The 22,950-nt window shown below is 38.1% G+C and overlaps 2 protein-coding genes across 3 annotated transcripts in view; one reads left to right on the forward strand and one right to left on the reverse strand.

Annotated features, from left to right (window-relative positions):
* Positions 1 to 7,366, forward strand: sigirr (single immunoglobulin and toll-interleukin 1 receptor (TIR) domain). The gene is made up of 10 exons (XM_077516664.1): positions 1 to 488; positions 1,374 to 1,649; positions 1,755 to 1,944; positions 2,028 to 2,155; positions 4,310 to 4,450; positions 4,520 to 4,663; positions 5,068 to 5,170; positions 5,243 to 5,393; positions 5,476 to 5,653; positions 6,486 to 7,366. Exons 1-10 carry the CDS (start codon positions 419 to 421, stop codon positions 6,656 to 6,658), a joined length of 1,554 nt encoding a protein of 517 aa, XP_077372790.1. The 5' UTR covers positions 1 to 418; the 3' UTR covers positions 6,659 to 7,366.
* The window catches only part of LOC144016025 (plakophilin-3-like), a 22,050-nt gene continuing 6,288 nt past the window's right edge, over positions 7,189 to 22,950 (reverse strand). For both annotated transcript variants that reach the window (XM_077516644.1, XM_077516643.1), the window contains 12 exons: positions 20,594 to 20,685; positions 18,816 to 19,525; positions 16,623 to 16,746; positions 15,655 to 15,859; positions 14,045 to 14,219; positions 12,861 to 12,978; positions 12,628 to 12,789; positions 11,363 to 11,545; positions 11,121 to 11,274; positions 9,944 to 10,139; positions 9,722 to 9,809; positions 7,189 to 8,213 (listed from right to left, as the gene is read on the reverse strand). In XM_077516644.1, coding sequence (XP_077372770.1) covers positions 8,172 to 8,213; positions 9,722 to 9,809; positions 9,944 to 10,139; positions 11,121 to 11,274; positions 11,363 to 11,545; positions 12,628 to 12,789; positions 12,861 to 12,978; positions 14,045 to 14,219; positions 15,655 to 15,859; positions 16,623 to 16,746; positions 18,816 to 19,525; positions 20,594 to 20,685 — 2,249 coding nt within the window. In that variant the 3' untranslated portion in view covers positions 7,189 to 8,171. The remainder of the gene's footprint in view (positions 8,214 to 9,721; positions 9,810 to 9,943; positions 10,140 to 11,120; positions 11,275 to 11,362; positions 11,546 to 12,627; positions 12,790 to 12,860; positions 12,979 to 14,044; positions 14,220 to 15,654; positions 15,860 to 16,622; positions 16,747 to 18,815; positions 19,526 to 20,593; positions 20,686 to 22,950) is intronic.

Genomic DNA, 22,950 nt, shown 5'->3' on the forward strand with positions numbered 1-22,950 from the left:
ATCTATCTATACATATATATAACAACTGTTTTTACCATTCAGAACATTTTGTATGGTTCTGTTTGTGAAGGAATTGACACAAATTTTGAATTATGGTGATGAATTATGTAATGTTTTTATCAAAGTCCTTTGTCTCCCCATACGTTGATTCAAGCTACCCCCCGCCCCCCACCCTTATTCTGGAATGCAGGTGATCCTCACGGTTAAGACCACGTGCCAAGGCACAGCCAATAGGAAGAGGTTGTCATGTCTCTCCAGGTGCAGGTGTCCGACGGCTGTGCAGTTGACTCCGTACTTCTGTACACTTTCCAGAACAATAACCCTTTTGTAACAAAACAACAAAAAGGTGGAATTTTTGCGTTTAAGGTTGAGTTTTTGTTTTTGTTTTTTGTTTTTTAAGTGGAACAGTGCAGCGGACATGTCCTCCTTTTTTGTCGTCTTTATTTTGGTGACCTCGTCTTCATGGAGCAACTCTGTCCTCTCGCTTGGTAAGGATAAATCACGCGTTTTGTTGACATAACTTAAGTGGAAAGGATTTTACGCGTACAGTGTCGCACAGTGTATCATAATTCAAGGTTCGTCATTAAAAGTAACGTAACTGGATTGTTTTCAAGCTAGCTGTCTCGCAGTCACGTGCTGTTGCCTGGCAACAGGTGGACCAGATCCGGACTTTGAACCCGGATGAGTGATATTTAGTGTGCGAATTGTCTAACAGAAAGCACAAAGAGGTCAAAACAATATCTACGCGCAATCAGTTAGGGCCAGTCGTGCCGGTAATTTGGGAGTTTTAGTCACATCACACTATGACTGTGCGCATGCGCAACATAGCCTGTCGAACTGGTCCGCCACCAGCGACACCTGAAAGTTTGTCTTCTCAACGTGTTGTCACAACTGACCAGTTACGAAACACTTTGATTTGCAGCTTTTAAAAGTTCAACATGACTTCACATAATTCTATCTAACAAGTGTGGTATCATCAAGGGACAAATCAGATTACAAGAATGAAAATAAATCTGTGCTTTTATCAACTTTTCACGTTTCATGTGTATGTAAACATTGGACAGCACTTTTTTTTTTTTAAATAAAGGAATACTTTTTTCATTTAGCACATTTCAGTAGGAAAAAGTTAATATTTTTTCTCTAATGATTAAAATGACATCACATGTGCTCAGGAATCAGGTAACGACCAATCACGGCTCACCTGTTTTCTTTGGTCAATGAAGCATTTTCTATTCTAACAAATCATTAAAACTAGTAGAAAAAAGTTATAACCTCACTCTGATGCTACACAATTAAAGCTAACCAACCATAACAAAAATCAAAAGGAAAAGAAAGACAGGCGTGTAACCCTGTGTTTGCAAATCAACGTCAAGGTTGTGTTGACGAGAACCATTTTGAGGAACACATACTCCATGCGGGACAACAGGATCCCCCATACCGGCTCAACTGCTCTTTGGAGTCCGTTTCTCACGCTCAGGGTGACCCCCGACCCCAGCTGACTTGGCTGAAGGACTGTCAGCCGCTCAGAGCCCTGCAGGGGAATTACTACCTCGAGTTTGCAAACGTCTCTTTGGAAGCCGGAGGGAACTACACCTGTTTGCTGGCCGGCAACAGCACAACTTTGTTCACTGTGCGCCTCGTGGTTCAAGGTGAGCGCCAGATGATCCGCGCATATTAACTCGCAATATAGAAGATATTAATGGGTTATTTTTCAAATAGCATGAACATTTAATATTCCGTATCCTATTCCACAGCATCCAGTTGCGCCAAAGCTCCACAGTTCCAGTCTAATGAGATTCCGAGCACCCTCTGGGAGGAGGTGGGATCCACCGTCAATCTGAATTGCACCGCCTTGCTTCCCTGGGACACGACAGACGAGCGATGTGACGCCTCACTGCGGTGGACGAAAGACGGCTCCCTGCTTTTGCAAAACACCTCTTCATGGTGATTGGAAGCAACTTTTAGATAGCGTTGGACGAATGAGAACGTGACCGTTTTTTTGTTTGGTTTTGTTTTTTTCTCGCTAGGTTTCAGGGTGGAGGTCAGCTGGTGGTGAGCAGCGTGCTGGTGGTCCATCTTCAGGAGTTGGAAGACTTTGGGCAGTACAGCTGCATAGTGAGGAACTCGTCCTTCGAATTCAACCTGCAGAAATCAAGTAAAAACTTGTCATATCTTGATTTTAGTCACTTAACTGGCATCTTTCAGTCTTTCTGGGCATTTTATGATTTCACTTACAGAAGCCTATTGCTGCTACATAAGAAAATAATGTCACATAACGTTATAACTTGATACGTTTCGCATTGTAATATCATACGTTTGACTTCTGCAAAAAAAACAAGGCAATTTCTTTCTGTTCAGGTCACTGGCCAAGTACTTTTTGTGTCTTAGGAGTCAAAGTTGTTCTTCTAAGATACCCTAAAAAAAGAAATCCGAGTATCTTTAAAAATATTTAAAAAGAAGACACACTTACCTAGAGAGGGCTCCGCCTACGGCCTGAAATGCAAAGAATAACTTATCACGTTATAAAACACTACAAACGTTCTAAATGTACATTAGCATGACATTATGAAACGTATAAAACGTTATAAATCAAGCGTATCATGCTTTAACATAGTTACTTACGTTCTAAAGGTAACGTAACATTATCCATCCATCCATTTTCTTGACCGCTTATTCCTCACAAGGTTCGTGGGGGGGGGGGGGGGGGGGGGTGCTGGAGCCTATCTCAGCTGGCTACGGGCAGCAGGCGGGGTCCACCCTGGACTGGTTGCCAGCCAATCGCAGGGCACACAGAGACGAACAACCGTCCACAGTCACAAGCACACCTCGGGACAATTTGAAGTGCCCAATTAACCTGCCATGCATGTCTTTGGAATGTGGGAGGAGACCGGAGTACCCGGAGAAGACCCACGCAGGCACGGGGAGAACATGCAAACTCCACCCAGGAAGGCCAGAGCCTGGATTCGAACCCGAGTCATCAGAACTGGGAGGCAGACATGCTAACCCGTAGTCACCGTGCCGCCACGTAACATTATAAAACGTAAAATATTGAAACGTTCTAAAAGTCAATTTTATCATATTTTAACGGTATAAAATGTTTACAGACATTATTTAAACTGACATTAATGTAACGTTATAAAACGTATAAAATGTTATAAAAGTCAAACTTACCACGTTTTAGCATAATTACTTATCACCTTGTAAAATGTTAAAAAGGTTATAGGAAATCTTTAATGTTGATTACCATAATGTTATAAAATGTATAAAATATAATAAAAGTCAAACTTTACCACCACGTTTCAATATAACCTATCAGCTAATAAAACATTTAAAATGTCACAAATGTTATAAACGTACAACGTTAAGATAACGTTGTAAAATGTATAAAACCTAAAACACATAAAATGTTATAAAAGTCAAACATATCACGTTTTAACAATTGATAATCATTTTAAAAACTTTAAAAACTACATTTTGTAAAAGTACATTAACGTAACGTTATAAAACGTACAACATTTAAAATGTTATAAAAGTCAAATTTATCACGTCTTAATATGGTAACGTACACATTTTTTAACAGTTACAGATGTTATAATGTATGCAAAAAAGAAAATGTATAAAACTTTATCAAATTCGTTTAACATAATTCATTGCGCTATAACCTGTGTGAAATTGATCACGTTGATAATACGAGGCAGTCAACACGCTTGTTCAAACCCTGAAATTATATATTTTTTTCTTATTGTGACTCAAACACTATTCTACATTTCACTACTAATTATTTTTACCTTCATTAACTCATTCACTCCCAGCCATTTTTACAGAATTGAACCCCGACTGTTTTACTAGATTTTGATTGATTTTGCAAGGCCCACAGAATATTGTGTTCTTTTGCTATAAAAACATACCAAACGAAAGATGAAAGTCTCTTCTTTCATCAGGAAAAAAAAAGTATATTTCTATCTGTTTCCGTTTTGCAACAGTTAGCATAACAATATATAGCTATGTTCCATCATTATTCACAAATCTATTTAGAATTGTGAGTATTTGAGACTTTTTGTAACATGGCCCTGGTTGATCTCTTATACTCTGCTGCCACCTGCTGGCCGTGTTTGTAATTTCTGTGCCGTTCAAAGGCTGCATCAAAGCCTTCTGTACGTCTTTGGGACACTTAAAACATTTAAAATAGAACGTATTTATACGTTTTGGGGAGCAAATGAGTTAATAATGAATCCAAAGCCATCAGTCGTCCATACATTTATTGCTTTAAAAAAAAATTTGTAATGTTTTTTTCTATTTCAATCATCAGGCATCCCAAGCCACACTGCTGCCGTCACGGGCGCCTTCATCCTCCTCCTCCTGCTGGCCGCGGCCGCCGTCATCTACTCCAAGTGCCACCTGAACATCAAACTGTGGTACCGCGACTCGTACGGAGACTACGAGATGAGCGGTGAGTGCCGGCGAGTGTGGACGTTGACACAAATCCACTCACTGCTTTGCGTTTTTTTTTTTTTATCAGATGGGAAGTTGTACGACGCCTACATCTCCTACGTCAACAACGACTACGACAGGAAGTTCGTCAACTTTATTCTCAAACCTCACCTGGAGAATAAAAATGCACACAAGTTGCTTCTCAACGACAACGACATCATGCCTGGGGCAGGTAAGAACATATTCCAACTCAGCATATGTTCGGGCTGCTCGATTATGGAAAAATTAATAATCACAATTATTTTGGCTATAATTGAAATCATGATTAGTCAAAGGATTATTTGTTTTTTGGTACAAAACATTAAAATGTTTAAGCATTTAAAAATATGAAGACCAATTAAAAAAAATAGAAACACTATAATTACGTAAGTTCCTTTTGGACCAAACAGAATTGATAATATTTATTTATGTATGTTTCAAAAACTTGGAGTTGGAGTGCAGCATGTGCACTGTGCAGTAGTCTAGTTCAAATTGTTATTGAATTTCGGTTGATTACACAACCCTAACATACGTTATCATATAAATATTTAAATAATTTAAAAAATGCTTTTCTTGTTCCACCTCTTCACGTCCAAGAACCTTCGGCAGAACTTTTAATGAACATAAGTCGCTCTCGGCGTCTCATCGTGTTGCTGTCTCACGCATACCTGGAGCAGGATTGGTGCTCTAACAACTTCAGGTCAGAGAAAATACTTGAACTATACGCCATTTTCATAAATTGCATCATGTTCGTGTGTGCGTATTTTCCCAGAAAGGGCCTGCTGCATTTGTTGGAATTGTGCCGGCAGCCCATCATCATCATGCTGGACGGCCAGCTGAAGCGCATGAGGCCTGAAATCCGGCAGCAGCTCAACGAGCACCAACACTGTCTCACCATCCTCACATGGAGGCACAACTCGGTGGTAGGAAAACGCAAGCGTGACACGCGGACAAAAAAAATAAAGTCTCGGAAAGAGGTCGTAACGTCTGCCGTCCGGTCCGCAGACCCCCTCCTCCACGTTCTGGAAGGAGCTGGCCTTAGCCATGCCTCGCAGGGTGGTCTTGCGCAGCGAGGCGGCGGGAGACCCCCAGACGGTCCTACAGGATGACAAAGACCCCATGCTGACCCTTGACCCTGACTATCTGGACTGCCGCTCGGACACGGACCCCGCTGGAGACCTGGGTAAGAGTCTCCACATGATGATAAGATGGGGAAAAAAAGTAAGGCTGTGCAATTAATTGAAATTCAATTACAATTTCAAGTAGAATAAGTGCAATTTCTGGAGAAATTGCGTGGGAATGCTGAAAAGCAAATTGAGAGATAAATTATGAAATTATAACCTCCTATTTACTGGACAATGCGCTTTACCAACTGTTCCACCGAGCAGTATCAGACACCTGGTAATGATGATAAGTGATATATATGGAAGTGGGTGTGGAAAGTGGCACTTAGAAAGAGTTCAATGACTGTCCCATTGAAAATTAATGGGTAAAAGTTGATATTAAATGTTACATTGTGCAAATACTATAAGTAATGTGGAATCAGACGACCCCGTGAGGCGTGAAGCATTCTCCACAATTATAACACTCCACAATTACAAAATCAGCATAATAGTAAAAAAAATCAAATGAATATTTATAATAATTTTGAGTTGTTTTATATTTAGACATTTGCACCTTTGTATTTTTAAAATACTAATTTAATAAATTCTGTGTGGTCCAAAAGTAACTTAAATAATTAATCTTTCAAAGAATTTGATTTGACTTAATATTTTTTACATTTCAACATTTTATTGTTTTCGTACCGAAAAAATAAATGATCATCCTAATCATGATTTCCATTATTACCAAAATAATCATGATTAATATTGGTGTTCATTATTGATTATGTTCATTATTACAAATGTAATATTAATCAGAATGTCGTGTTTAGACTAGTGAGGTCACATATAACATATTGTCAAGAAATGTTGAAGGTTGACTTCTACTTTTGTTGAATTCTTATGGTCTTGTAGGTGTGCGTCTCCCCGTATACAAAGCTATGACCTCGAAGGCACCGGTCCTCCCGGCTGTATCCATCAGCAAGCGAGAACCAAACAACTCAGACATGGACATGTCAGACCTGGGAGCACGCAACTATGGAGCCCGTTCAGAGTTCTACCGCCTTGTTACTAAGGAGGACGTCTAACCTGCCCGCACTTTTACCTCTAAGTTACACTTGTCCTGTTATGTTTAAGTTTTTAGTTAAACCAGAATGTTTCTTTCCATTTGTCGACTTGGTTTGTACAAATATTTGTTAGTATTTTGACATATATTGAGAATACAATTTTTATTTCCAGTACCTCCTGCGTTTAAAGATGTTGCTTTGTGGCCAGCAGAGGGCAGACTCATGCCAGATAAGCTGAACGGACTGACAGCCGACAGCATAACAAGTGCAAAGTGCAAAAGTCAGAACACTGCCGCACAGCCAAGCTTCAGTTTGGGATATAAACACGACCTTTGACCACGTCTGCTCAATCTTATGGTCCGGTTAGGTAAAATCTATGGCTATTTATTTGCCTCCTTGTGCTCTTGTGGATTCATTTTGAGGTGGGAGCCTGAAGAAGGGTGCAGCAAGGGAAGGGCTGGAATTGTTCCTGTCTGAGCAAGAGAAAATATGTAAACAGGGAGTGGCTGACGTTTTGGCCTGTTACAAGCCACAAGTACACATGCACCTCATTCGGTAAATCCATTTCTTTATTCAATCAGATGGTACAGCTGAACATATAGCAAATAAAGAACTTTTATTTTCAATACAACAGACGCCGGTCACCATAGTTGATAACGGCCTGACACGTTGCCAGGTCATTTTACGACAGATTTGTCAAACTGAGAAAATAAAGACTCCATATTTTGACAGGTGTCAAATTATGCCATGGATCATTTACAAAAATAAAAAGCTGTGTGTGACTAAACAAATAAACATGAAAACTTGTTAGGACTGCATTCTTTCTCAATCACACGCACACGTTTAACACTCTACCGTTACAGCCTTCTTTAAAAATAATTAAAAAAAATAATTGCATACGATATAACAGATTACATACATTTGCAGCATTAGCTAAAAACAAATGACAGCTTTAGAGGCACACCAATATCCCAACCTTTCGGAAGCATAAACAACGCATATCTGGAGTACATTCACGTACAATGTATTCTCACTCATTCATACACAATATTAAATCATGCACATGACAAACCAAAAGTCACAACAATGACAAAGTGATGAGAAAGTCCTTAGTTACAGTGTATAAAACATGATTTTTAAAACTCTTTCACTGCTTAGCCTAGGTAAAATAATGGACCTTTGACCTCTAGAGCTGTCAATAGCAGTGAATTAGATTGAAGCAGAACTTGAAGCAATATATACAAATAAGCCGTGTAAGTACCACATTGTTTCAAATATCAATAATAGTTTCACACCGTCTTTACATCTGCTTGTACAAAACACACGTCCCTACACTAGAATATAGTGCTCACATTTGCTTAGCAATAGTCCAGCGTACTCGACTCCTCCTCCACTGATGTCCACTGAGTGTTCTTATCGCAAACTTTGTGCCAGATAAAAAAAAAAAAACAGAGCCTGGGTTATGTTGGAATAGAAGAAAAGGCTGACGTCTTCCACGGGTGGCGTGCGGGGCTGCAGAAGTCAGCTCACCATTTTACATGGCCGTGTCGGAAAAATCTGGTCTCGTAAAGCCTTTCTGTAATGTTCAGCAAACAAAGCAACATAAACAGACTGTATGGACATTCCTTAATGGAGTCAAACATATATCATACTTGACACCACACTACCTTGGCACCAAATAAATGCACACCTCCCTATTTTGAACAAGACAGCACAGATGTTATTGGAGTGAAGGCATTTTAGTGCTGTCTGAACTTGCTGATTAGCACATAAGCTAAATGCCGCGCCCTTGGGCGGGGCAAGTCAGAAGCTTGCCTGCATGTGTGCGGTTGAAAACGTTTTAAAATATGCGTTTTTTTGAATGAGCGCCTTCAAAGTGAACGGGAAGGATTCCACGGAACGACACCTGCGCTACTCAGAATTACGCATAACCTGTCACTTTTCCCCCTACTCAGGTTCTCAACAAGAGTGAGGAGCCATAAAGACGCATTCCAAGCATTGATTGACATGAGGGGGTTTCCGATAAGTGTTTTGAAGTCAAGTGAGGGCGTGGCCATGAGAATTCAGTGATTATGTGGATTACCTTCCTTTATAGGGCTGAGTGACTATGGAAAAAATACAATCATTTTAATAATTATTGATTTCAAAATGTAGTATTTATTTAACTTTATATATAACTTGAAAGAACAAAATAATATTAAAAAACAATAATAACTATAAATACCTGCTGTTCCTGTTATGTGCACCTTGGCCTCTGGTGGGCAGTGTGATGCCATGTATGCGTTAAGTGCACACTTAAATTAAGATTAAGAGTAGAAGAAGAAAGTATAAATTAGCTTTTTTTTTTTAAATATATCTATATCTATCTATCTATATATATATATATATATATATATATATATATATATATATATATATATATATATATATATATATATATATATATATATATATATATATATATATATATATATATCTTTTCCCACAGATTAGTAAGAATATATGCCTGATATTATATTACTTGTCTGTATGTGTTCCTATAGCATTTGGATGTGAGTATTTGTTATTGGAACTTGCTACTGTTGATATGCTATTTTTGATATGCTATTTTTCTATTATCCTGTCAGTAGCACATCTGTTGATTTCCATTTGTGCAGTTCTAGCACCCTCTGGTGGCTAGTTTTTTTTAGTGCAGTTTAATTTTCATATGACATGTTTTAGCCCTTCTATGTTTAAAATCCATGCTAATTGTCAGATGAAGGGGAATATAATAATGCTTGTGAATCGAGTCAATATGTGAAGGAACTCAATGTGTGCTTGCATTAGAAAGTAAGTGCCTCAATATTAAGTGGTTTAAGTTGTTTATAGTCATTGCTGTAATGTACAAAAGCACAATATTGTGCTTTTTTTTGTATGATCTTTTTTTTTTTTAACAATATTGTGACCTTTTATATATATCGCCAACCTCCCCACAGTATCGTGATAATCATTGTATCGTGACCTTCATATCGTGATATCGTATCGTGATGTGTGGATATCGTTACATCCCTACAAATTACACAAGGCTAGTGAGTGTTTCCATACATTTTTGTAGTCTTTGTGCAGTTTCTTGTACTGGAACATGTTGCTGAGGACAGTAGCGGCTGCTTTGGCGGCTTTCATCTTTCCAGAACTGCAACAACACCAAATAAAACAAACACACACGTGGCATCAACACTTGTCTATTCAACATTGTTGTACACCCCAGATTGAAATGGAATGTCAGCGGTGTTTATTCACAGCCGGTTCGACTGAGTTCCGCCTCACCTGGAGTCGTTGGTGTTCTTGATGGCGACCAGTTTGGGCAGGCCGTCGAAGAAGCACACGTCTCTGGCGGCGACCTGACTGCACGTCACCAAGTTGTTGAGAATGCCGCAGATGTTGACCACCACGTCGCTGGACGGCTCCTTCTGGTAGCCGTCGGCGGGAAGCTTGCTCACCAGGTTGTTCACCACTTTTGTGGCTGGAAAACGACAACAACAACCAGACACTTTTAGAGGAACACGTTTATGGTGGTTTGCATTAACACCGCACCTGAGGTTAATAACTGGATAAAAAAAAATATATATATAATTATATAAAAAAAAATAAAAAAAAAGTTTTTAAAATTTTACCAATTTTTTTTAAATAAATAAATGTTTCGTTTAAAGTGCATTTAAGTTATATATTTGCTGAAATGATTCACACTCATATGAACTTGAAGTGAACTACTTTGCAGTTTGCACCCATTTCATCCTTGTTTCTGTGTGTTCAATATGTTTTGGTGTGTAAACCTCACAATAAATAAATGACTAAAAGTGAAAATAAAAACGGATATGAACAAAAATGTAATTTGAAAATTATATATAAAAAGAATATAAATACAAAAACTAATTATTAATTACGTAATTTTTTTTAATTAATTATTTATTTATTTATTTATTATTATTATTATTATTATTATTATTATTATTATTATTATTTATCTGTTTTTAAATAAATAAATGACTAAATAAATAAATAAATAAATGACTAAATAAATAAATGACTAAAAGTGAAAATAAAAATGGACATAAAAAATATATATAATATTAAAATTATATCCCAAAAAATAAATATAAATTATAACTAATAAATTATTAATTACTAAATTTTTGAATTATATTTTTTAATCTGTTTTTTAAATAAATAGACTAACTAAATAAATGATTAAATAAATAAATGACTAAAAGTGAATATAAAAACGGATACACAAAATACAATTAAAAAATTAAATACAAATGTATTTAGTGTATGTATTTTTTTTGTTCTTTTTTATTTCCATTTATATTTATTTTTGTATATAATTTACAAATAATATTTTTTATTTCCATTTTTATTTTCACTTTTAATCATTTATTGATTTATTTAGTCATTTATTTATTTGGAATTTTGGCAGTTTTGGTTCTCCACAAGAATGACTCACCCATGTGATTCTTATCCTTGGCATGGCGGGACAAATTTCGCAAGAAGCCCGTGATGGAACGCAGCTCCAGGTCGTTGTTGGTGCGCAACAGATCGAGCAGAACGGGCAACATGCGCTCCTGGTCCATGGCGACGCGGCTCAGCACCGCCGCCCACTGAAGCAAAGTCAGACAGTTCACTTGAGTGAGTCAACATTTCATTGTTTGTTTGTTGGTCTGAGGACGTTCGCCGCCGAGCGCTGACCCGCTTGTCTCCGGCCGTGATGTTCTGCAGCGCTCCCGCCGCCGCCTCGCGCGTGGTGGAGTTGATCTCGCACTGCTGCAGCACGCGGTTGTACAAGGCCACGATCTGCGGGTGCCACAGCCACTCCATGCCCTTTGGGACGCGGGCCACCTCGGTGAACGTGGACAGGTCCTGGTTCCTGCTCTGTGGGCGAGGGAAGGATGAAAAAAAAAGAAAAAAAAAAAGGTGAAGATCAAGGGTCAATTACAAGAAACAAATGATTAATCTTACTAGAATAAAGTGTTAATATTAACAAGTGCAAGTCAAAATTTGCACATAAACTTTTTAGACCTTTTATATATTAATTTGGTCATTTCTAAAATAATAATAATAAAAAAATAAAAAAATAAAAAAGTAAACACTTTTTTTTTTGGTCCCTTAATAAAATAAAATATGAATTACAGGCAGAACATTGAATTGATATGAAATGAAATACTTTCTCCTTTAGTATTTGTTTAACTTTACAAGGGGAAAAGAAAAAAAAAATCGGACGATTTTTTTTTTTAAATATATTTGCCCAATGTATAGTAAAGATTCAATCAGAAAAAAACAAAACTCTTTAAAAGAGTAAATATCGGCTCTATTAATTTTTAGCCATATATTTGATGAAAATATTTCAATTATCTCAAATATCTCAAAGTGAACATATAGATATTTTTATTTATTAACACAACAATTGTTGTGTTTTCAACTAAATGTAAATTTCTGAAAATAGTTTAAGTTTAATAATTAAGTATTGTTATTATTATTATATAATTATTAATTTTCAGTTTGACTTTTCTTCCTCACAAAATTACAACTTTATTCTCATTTTCCACATCCTTGAAACAAAAATATTATTTTCTTGTAATATTTTTATCATTTATTTATTATTATTAATTTTTTTTTTATTCAGAGCATCCTTTAAAGTTTAATGTACATATTTCATATTTACGAGTAATATTACTTCTTTTTTTTTTTAAGAGAGTAATATTACTGATAAGTTACTGACAACATTATTAATACAAATAAGATGTAGTGATTTGGTTGGTAAATTAATTGCATTATTTCCATGCTGTGTCTGGTTTGGTTGCAAAGGCACGACGCCATCAGCGCCTTGTTTGTCATTCAAACAGCCTGGTGGGCGGGGCTAGGATGTGCAAATGTTTTTCGACGCGCGCACCGCTGTTTATAAAGCACCTCATAAAATTCAAACGGGAGAATGGGGAAGCGTCACGTGCGCATACATTGGCCTTCTTGCTCTGAGGCGTGAAGCAGCCGATGGCTTCGTTCTTCCCGGAGTCCTCGGCTCGGGTGGGCCCCTCCAGGCGCAGCAGAGCCGACGGCGGCATCTCGCTGTAGAGCTGGTAGGAGAGGTTCCTCAAGACGCACACGGCGTTTTCCACCCCCTGAAGGACACGCGCGTGTCAAGAAAGTGTCGAAAGTGGTTGTGAGCTCGGGGCTCCTCGTGTGCACTCACCTTGTCCTCGGCCTTGTTGTCCTCCAGCGACGACTTGATGTAGCTTACCAAAGAGTCCACCAGCCCGTGCGTTTGTCGCATCTGCTGACGGGTCTTTTCGTTCACTGAGCTCAGATTCCTATAAAAGGTGTGAGAAGGGAACAATGGATGACAATTAAGTCTCTTCAACTAATTTAAACCCAATAACGTATAAAAACGTTTTTTATACTTAGTCCTGCACTACCAAAAACGCATTTATAGGTTTTAAAAAAATAAATAAATATATATATGCTTGTGCATAAAGAAGGCTTTGATACAGCTTCTGACATGAAGAGGTCGCGTAAAGCAATGGTAGTTATTACAAAAAACGGCCAGCAGGTGGCAGCAGAGTATAAGAGATCCACCAGGGCCATGTTGCAACAGCTGTTTTCCCCAGTGTTTTAAACAGGTTTGTGAATAATGATGAAACTTAGCTGCATTCTAATGCTAATTACTGCAAAAGGGAAATAGATACAAATATACTTTTCTTTTCCTGACAATTACTAGAAAAATATAATTAGCACAAAGTATTGAATTGTTTTGTTTAATCGTACTTTGACTGTTTGCTGTCATTAATATTGTGTTGATAATTTTTTAAATATTGATTAGAGGCAGATATTCCAAGTTTTACTTCTTTCTGTCTCCTTTCATATCTTTTTTCTTTTAAAGAATAAAAATAACAATTTTGAATTGAATTTAAATGCTCATTGAAAAAAATTTTTAAGAGTAAAAGTTGTCACGTTAGCAAGTCATAAATTTGAATTTTTTTTTTATTTTGTTTTTTAAAACTGAATTAGTTTTTATTAGGTAGGTCACAGGTTTGTTCGTTTTCATTTTTTGGAAAGTGCTTCATTTTTCTCCATTTGTTCATTTTGTGGCTTTAGTCTGGCACATTTTCTTCTCGTCAAGCATTTTTGCACATAAGTCTTCTAAATAAGTGTCGAATTGGCAAGTTTCAACATCCACCTTGCACACAAACAAGAGATCTGAAGCAACTGCACTGCCACAAGCCTTTTCCAACACATAGAATGATAAAAGCCGCAGCCAGTTGCCTGAAGTTTGTGTATGCAAATGTGGAGCTGCTTTCGACAAAAATATGGCGAAACACAAATAAATGTCAAGAAAGCATCTTTAGCAAAGCAAGCCAAATATCAAGCGAGTTGCACCTGAGGCAGCCGGTGGTGTTGTAGAAGATTTCGGCCTCGGACGCCGACTGCCTGACGCCCTCCGAGCCCTCGCTGCCCGACAGAGGGATGAGGATCTTATCGGTCAGGTCCGGGAGAGCCTCTCGGGCCAGTTTCTCCTTTAGGGTGTCTTTGGATGAAAGGTTCCATAAGATACCTGTACAAAAACACACAGGGAGCAAATGGTTAGGATTTGAGTCAAGAGTAGGGTTATTATAGTTTTGTAATTTTTTATTTTAGTTAGTTTTGATTTTGTTTTGAGTTTTGTTTTTTAAATTTAGCTAGTTTTAAGTGGTTTTCAGGGTGGTGCTGTTATTTTTATTAGTTTTAGTTATTTAATAAATGCTTAGTTTTAATTTAGTTTCAGTTAGTTTCAGTATTAGTTTTAGTTTGTTTTTGTTAAATATGTATTACTTGTGAGCAACATTTAAAAAAAAAAAAAAACACCAAAGGAGTGATGTCATCAGAATGTGCTTTTCTATTGGCTGCTGCTTGATGATGTCACTTCTGTGTGACTGTAGGAATAATTTTAAATATAAGTTGGTCCATATTCCTTTCTTTTTTTATTCTCTTATACGTTAATACAGATACAGTGTTATGCAGAGGTAAACATAACAATTTTATAGACAAATGATACTATTTATAGTCGCGTGGGTGGGGAGATGTTTTCTTCTTACTGGGGGGGCATGGCAGAAAATAATTGAGAAGCACTGTTTAACAGAAGACAACTCAAGAACTAGAACATTGAACGCTGCAGAATGGTTAGAGCCAGTCTGCTGAGGCCGCCTGTTTTCTGTTAAAAAATTATTGCAAACTTGACCACACGTACTCAGCAATCTTCCACTCATGTGCACACACACATAGACAAACACTGTGTTCCAACTATGTTTTGCATTTGCATTATTAGGGTTCAAACACCTATGTAACTGGGGGCGTGAAAACCAAATAAAGAGAGGGTGAGGAGGTGATTTTTTCAGAGTGCAATAGTAAAATGTATCAGTCAGTTCCTCTCCTCTCTTCACGCAATCCTTGAACTGAGGGCCTTCTTTCCTTTTTGTGTCGTGTTCGATAGATGTCAAACAGGTAAACCTGACAGTGACACACTTTCAAACATCCATATTCTGGTTAATATCAAAATAAATGTACTTAAAATCACATCTAAAATCATCCCCAAAGGCTCATGCATTAAATTAATTACCAAAAACAAAAGCGAAGGATAGTTTTACTATAATTATAGTAAAACATAAAATGTAGTTTTAGTTTTTATTTTTTAAAAAGCATTTTAATTTTTATTTTATTTCGTTAACGAAATTGTTTGTTGAATCTTAGTTTTTTCATTAGTTTTAGTTAACTAAAATAACTTTGGTCAAGAGTCACAACATCAAATTCATTTGAACTCAAAATTCCAGCAGGTGATTCTTCGTGCGTGTGCTGACAGACTGCAATTTGAGCCTTAAGTTTGTTTCTTGTCAAATTAATATTTAAATAAGAAGCAGAGAGATCAGGTTGCTTCGCTCAAGTTTGAGGAGGTGAGGCAAAAAAAACAAGTTGAGCTTTGCATGTCGTGTCACGCTCTTTCTGCAAATTCCTACCTGTGATGTTCTTTTGGAGCTCATCATCGGGCTCCTTGAGCGCCTCAACCAGCTGGGGGATGCCGCCCTCCTCGATCAGGGCCACCTTGTTGTCCATGTTCTCGTAGATGAGGTTGCGGGTGGCGCCTGTGGCATAGCGCTGCACTTCCTGATTGTCCGAGTTGAACAGCTTGACCAGCTCGCTGATGCCCTTGGATTGACGCACCTTGAAACAACACGAGATGATTTTACATTCAGTCGAGTTTAGGTAATGCTATTTTATATTTATTCATGAGAAAGCATTATTTTGGAGTTTAATCAGCAAAATTAATATTTTTGAAAAGGCCAAATATCCGATGCAAGCAATTTCTCGAAATTGCACTTAGTGTAGGGTTTTATGTTATGTTTGTTGTGTTTCTGTAAAGCACTTTGTGACAGCTAAGGCTGTTTGAAAGTGCTATATAAATAAAGATGACTTGACTATGGTACCGGTTCGGTCATTGTTTTCCAATGTTTGCAAATGTCCTATTTTAAATTAAACAGAAAATAATCAGAAGATAATCAGTACTGTTGATATGCTGAATTAGAGGATTTGGACCATTAAAAAAATGGCTCCAATTGATTACTCGATTATTAAAATAGTTGTCTATTAATTTGATAATTGATTACTTGATAATAGAACTACTTTGGACGTCAGACACCAACACATAACACTGAACAAGAAGCTGAAAATAGCTAAAATGCACTGCTCCAAATGCGGCTATGCGAGCTGCTAAAATGGTTCCTGCCTCGTCATGCATGCTTGCCATCTGACACCTTAATGTTGACTGCTAACCAAAAGGACAACAACAGCAATCTATGGAAAACAGAGCGCTACCTCCAACATGTCGAAGGCAAAATGAATTTTTGTGGCTCAAGTTCCTGGATAATATGTTTCAGAGAAATGAGCCTGAGGAATTCTAACCACAGAGCTCATCTGTTTGTCATACCTCATTTTTGGCGTCGCTGTCATTATAACACTCGTGTTGAATGTAAGCTGCACCCAGGACCTGCAAATCGGGGTCCGGTTCTCTCAGGTACTGGACAGCTTGGGCCATGTCCAAAGTTTCAATCCTGTTCGTGAAACACATGAGAACTTTACCAATACAGTAGCTGTTATTGCACAAAATATGACTTTTCTTTTTTTTTCTTCTTTTTAACAAGCAACAGCGGCAACATTAATCTCAGGGAGATTTTGGGTTTTCTTATTGCGTGGCTCAGTGTGATGAATTGCCCCTAAATCTTGCAGATGTCTGCAAATCCACTTGGCTAACCACGCCATGTGGGATGTGTGAAATGCGAGGCCTGAAATTGCGCTACCACACCCAAAACCAGTCCTACCACTAGGAAGCCAGGTCACAATCCATTGCCTTTAACTGTGAACTCACAACACTACAAAACACTCACGGTAAAGTTAGGACAACATCATGTGTGCGCCTTGGCCACAGTGGCCTCATTAGTGCAGGCAAAGTGACAATACAATATCGCAATTACAAGAGAGCCTCCATCACTATTTGGCAACTTAAAATGAAACATTAATATATTGTTATAACGCTGTCTTGAAATGATGGTTTGCAACCAGTCACGAGTTAGCATGCCTAAAATTGGTGAAATAAATAATGTACTACAGAATTGCTCCTGAGGCAGATCACGTCTCACTAGCATAGCTAACATCAGCTCATTTCCGCTCTGCTTTACTTCACAGAATTGAGAAAAAGCGGGTACTAATTATTTTTAATTTAATACAAATTAAAGGAAACAATTTATTACTATAATACTGTCCTGAAATAAACAGAATAAGTACAGTACTATCAACTTGCTACCAAAGCACATAACATGGACAACTATTTTAGACAAATTCAAGGAAAAATAAATATAAATATAATAATTAATGTACTAATACAACGCTGTCTTGTTGACAATGTTACTAAGGCAGATAATATGCCTAACAAGCATGGCTATCATTAGCTTGCTTCCACTAGTGGTTATATCACAAAAGTAAAAAGAGCAAAGTAGTAACTTCTATTTTTCCAGAATTTTCAACAAATTCAAGAAAAACAATATATTACTATCATGCTATCCTGAAATAAACAAAAATAATACTATCGACTTGCTTACGAGGCAGATTTACATGGCTAACTAGCGTAGCATCAGCTCATTTCGGCTCTGACGTTATGTTGCAAAATTGAGAATAGCAAAGAAGTAACTACTAATTTTCTGATACTTAAGTAATTTTACTGCTGTACTAGAGATAGCTTGTTTATTTTATTTCTAATGTTCAATAATGTACCAAAAATTCTACATGATTAAAATTAAAATGGACAGCCTTAACACTAAAAAGGTGTGTTCTTCAAACATTTCAAGATAAAGTGTTCCCTTGTTTTCCACTGGGGTTATTTCCCCCCCCCCAAAAAAAAATAAAATACCGGCAATAAATTAAATCTGTGATGTGGTTAGTAGAGATCGACCGATAATCGGTCGGGCCGATAATCGGGGCCGATATTTGACATATTGGTACATATCGGTATCGGTCTGTTTTATTAATCTGACGGCCGATATGAGCGATCCATTTAAAACTCCGTCTTTTCGCTTCGAATGCAGCCCAGAGCGTCTCTGTCTGTTATGGAGTCCATACTAGTTAGCTTAATGTTTTACATTTGTTAAAAATGTTTTAAGGCTCTAAAACCCCTCACCACACAGTTTATACATTTTTTTTCATCGAGGCATTTACATTTTTTCATATTTGTCTCTTGTTTAAACGTTCTCAATGTTCAAACCTTCATAAATTTTAGAAGATAGGTACATTACTGTTAAAAAAAAAAATAATAATGCAAAATTGCACTAAAACAAAACGTCATACAGCGAGGCCGCAAAAAGTGAACCGCATTATAGCGAGGGAACACTGTAATACATTTTAGATGTGTAATTGCTATACCGTGATACCATGAAACCACAATATATTTGCTCAAGGCTCACTGGCCCATGTCTCGGATCTACCAAAGTGTACAGTTCGGTACTGAGCCTTAGTGCTTATCTGAGTCTGTCATGTCAACAAATCCTCACAAGAACACAATTTGGCGGTCGAACAAAAATGACACGGGGAATTTATGATGATTAGGACTAAATAACGGCGAGAGTCTTACCCGTTGAGGTTTCCCATGCTTCCGACTCCCATCTGACCATTGAAGATGTCGACTCCTCGGCCCACGCTCTGCATGCTTTTGATTGACATGGCGCGGGACATGGTACTCTGACGCCGCTGCATGCCTAAGCTCCCCATTCCAGGCCCGATGAAGCCCGAGTCCACTTTGTCCATCCCTCCTCCGAACATGCTGGACGCGCTCGACATCTGCCGCTGCAAGGTCCCCGACATGGAGCCCATGCTCATCCGGTTCCGGTTGTTAATCCTGTTGATGGTGCGGTAGGCGGGGCCTTTGTAGGAACTTTGCTGGACCATCCCCACGTCCATCTCGGGGCCACGCGGGATGGTGCCGCTGTGGGCTCGACGCATGGATCCCGGAAAGGTCATGGTTCCCGCCCCTTGCCTCATCTGGCCGACGTAGCCATTGGATTGCACGTAGTGGCGGCTGAAGTCGCGGTCGGAGGCCATGCTGGCGGCGTCGCTGCCGTCTGCCATCCAGGCGTTTGCCGGCATGGCCTGCTGCCTCATGGCGTGCAAGGAGAGCATTTCCGGTTGCTGGCTGCCTTGGTAAGTGCCCATGTGGGCATCTTCGCGGTAATAACCTCCGCCGCCCCCCACTCGTCCGCCGCCGACGCTGATCCTGGGGTACTGGGCCATGTCCGGGCCGGCCGAGAGAGAGCTAAAAGCCGACCGCTGCGATATCTGTGGCGTCTGGAGATGAAGAAGGGAGAGAGTGTTAGACTTCAACGTGAAGGGAGTTGTACTTATTGCGATCTGTGTGCTGCATGTGTGGGAGCGGGTGTATGTGTCACTCTATACAGGGGAATCATCATCAGTTTCCCAATATTGCAAGGGACGTGACGAGCACTAGGCAAAGGTTGTCGATTTGTCGGTTTGTTTATACTCTACGGAGGTCTAAAATTCCACGTCAGCATTAAATGAAAAACCAAAATAATAATAAAAAAAAACAATGATAAGAACAACCATTAAGCAAATGTGTGTTTCTGTTAAAGGTGTTAATCTGTGGAACAATTATGTAATGAACTGAAAAAATGTGAATCAATTATTCTAGGTAGGTCGGTAAAGACCAATCATGGCTCAGTTTACTGACCAAACCAAGAAAACAGGCGAGCCATTGGCCGTTACCTACTTCTTCACCACAGGTGATGTCATCATGAGTTGACAGCAAGTAGAAAAATTACTTTTTAAAGGTATTAATTGTACATGAAAAATAATGAAGTTATCAAATTCATTCTGGACAAAATGTTAACTTTTCACTGCTGAAAATTGTTCAATGAGTCAAGAATCCCTTTTAATTTGGGGGGAATTTATTGTATTGTGTATGTAGGGCTTTAATTTGCTCTCTCTCTTCTTATGTAATGGTTAAGGACTTACAACTCATACCAATATATCTGTGCACTTAAGATAAACATGTTATGCTTATTTTCTATTGTTTAATATTTATGTTAGTAAGAACATGTAAATTATGATATCATTGACATTTTTTTTCTTTTTCCTTTTTTAACTTCAACTTGAATTTTTTGTTTTTGTTTTTTTACTTGTGATACATTTATGTTTATATGTTCAATAAACCAACCAATCAGAAATCCAGACAATCCAGTTACCTCCTGCAACAAGAGTAAAACTGGAATCTAGAGGGTAGATTTGAAATCCTGATCTTTTTTCACAGTGGTCTGCGAAATACCGCACATGCCAGCAGAGGGACCGCTGACACTTGAGAAATGAGGTGAATACTCGCTCAAAATGTGAAATACTCACCATTGTCCTGGAGCCGGAGAACATGTAGGACGACTTTGCGCTGTAGCCTGGATTGTACGTCTGGTATTTCATTGTGGAAGATCCACCGTAGTCTGGAGGAAAACAAATACATGATGACACGAGGTCATGACTACAATATCACGATTATACAAGCCACCTGACATGCCTCTTAAATCTTTCAGAAAAACTTCTCACATGGTGGAAAAAAAATGTGTATGTAGAGCAAGAAATGTCACGTTTTTATTTGAACCACATTTGTTACTTGAAATGAGGATAGTACACTTTGTTTGATGCTAAACGTGTTTGTGACTAAAAAGCATGAAAAGGGCGGTAGAGATTCCAAACAGGTCAAGGCAGAAAAACAACAAAGACAACTGGAGGCTTTTCTCAAAAAGTGCTCTCCCACGCATTTCACTTTTCAAATTACCATCATTGATTCTGTTCATATGAATTTTCGCTTTTTTTTTTTTTTTTCTTAACAAGCAAGACGCTTCATAAAAGCTGACTCAGCCTCTGACTGTGTTCTTGTGCGGGCCACTCAGAGGTCAGAGGAGGTTGGAAAATCAGGCTCATGCATTTTTGACATTTCTGTATGTGTAATAAACACTCAGTAGTAAGGCTGGACCATTTTGAGGAATAATCTAATTGCAAGTTCCCTCCCTCCTTCCTAACAAGTGTTGCATAAACATAAATCGGTCATATGTCCAATTATAATAATAATGCAAACAAATCTTTGGCTTTATCACTTTATCTTTTAATGTTTCATGCAACGATGATAACTTCTTAAACACTGAACTTACCAAATAAAATACAAAAATAGTGCATAGAATACAAGAGATAGACCAATTATCTGTGCCGATATTCTGCATTTTGACAAATATGCCTTTATTAAAATGTGACACCCAATAAAATGTGCATATAAAACTGTGTTAACCTCAGAGAATTATTTATTTACATTTTTAGTTCATTTGATAAGAGATGCTGCTGACCCTGGGAACTTTCTGGGCCTTTTGTTTTTCTTTGACACATGAAAGCTTATTTTGAAAGTTACTTTATTTTGAAAAGATTTTTTTTTGGGGGGGGGTGGGGGGGGGGGGGGGATACTGTTGAAAAATAAAACTATAGGGATCAATTTACTTGTTTAAGTTTCCATTTAACTTTTTGAGACAAACTGATAACCCTGAAAAAAAAATCAACATTTTGCAAATCTGAAAAGTTGTTTCAATCAACATATGCTTTAAGACATTTCAACCAAGAGCTGGAATTTGCATTCCACTACACTGCAATATCAATTTGAACTTTATTAGTTTTTCAGCAGACATTTCATTAGGTCCATATTACCCAAGAGCAATGTCAAAATGATTTGAATACTTAGTCTTAATTTAACATTTTTGTGCCTGAGGCTTTTACTTAGTGATGTTTTTATTATTATTATTATTATTCATTCAAGACTCCATTTTTGATAATATTCTAATGATAATTAGGCTTAACCCCCATCCCTGAGGATTCAAGTGCGCATGCAAGCGCAAAAACTTTTCATCCCTCCTTGACGTATGTTTACAGTTTCCAACTACTAACAACACAAACACTCTCCTTCAGCTTTCTCAGCAGTTTGCTCCACAACACAAACCGGGTATCTATTCAAAATAAGTGGGTCATCAGAGGACAGTAAAGCCTCTACAGTCCTTTATAAAGGTGCTATTCTATTTAGTTCCGTCGTATTTGCCTCCCAAGAACACCTCACGGGCATGTTAGTGACAAAAGCCTTGGGACACACCTCTTAATCAATGAATAAAGCTTCTTTTATTTCCAGCGTACAAAGCAAACTCCATAAAGAGATGACTGCGTGGGTTTGGTGGTGAAGAACTTCACTTATGGTGAAAGGTTCCAATTACTTTTGTCATTACAGTTACACATTTGAAACTGTAAATTAGATTATCAAGTCACCTTCAGGGAATTTAGTGCTGCAACACCTGATTGGCTATTTCACTTTTACAAAAATGTCATTCAAAGTCAAACAAAGATGGGATAGTCACAACCAGGCGGTTACAGTCCTAATGGGGACTTATGCTAACGTCTTTTAGTCCAGTCCAAACATGCAAGTTTGACTTGCCACTTGAGAGCAAAAGTGAAGTGGCTTCACGCTTGACGCGGAGAAAACACAAAACGCACGTCAAACCGGTCTGTGCAGAGACTGACAAGTGCCTTACCCGCCCCCCTGACAACGCCCAAGCACACCTGAGACGTCACAGATGTCACCGTTTTAAAATTCTGAAATGATTCATTTCTTCCCCTCGCTAACGTCGCCACAGCCTCCCTCACTTGCTGATATTTACAGGAAGAATGTACTGCACAGG

Source organism: Festucalex cinctus, chromosome 3 (genome assembly GCF_051991245.1).
Source record: "Festucalex cinctus isolate MCC-2025b chromosome 3, RoL_Fcin_1.0, whole genome shotgun sequence".
Lineage (NCBI taxonomy): Eukaryota > Metazoa > Chordata > Actinopteri > Syngnathiformes > Syngnathidae > Festucalex > Festucalex cinctus.

Bases quoted from the DNA above. Each gene is read 5' to 3' on its own strand.
- sigirr (XM_077516664.1), top strand. From the start codon at position 419: ATGTCCTCCTTTTTTGTCGTCTTTATTTTGGTGACCTCGTCTTCATGG. The intron at 2,156-4,309 runs GTAAAAACTTGT...TTCAATCATCAG, and splicing joins ATTCAACCTGCAGAAATCAA to GCATCCCAAGCCACACTGCT. The intron at 5,171-5,242 runs GTCAGAGAAAAT...GTATTTTCCCAG, and splicing joins TGGTGCTCTAACAACTTCAG to AAAGGGCCTGCTGCATTTGT.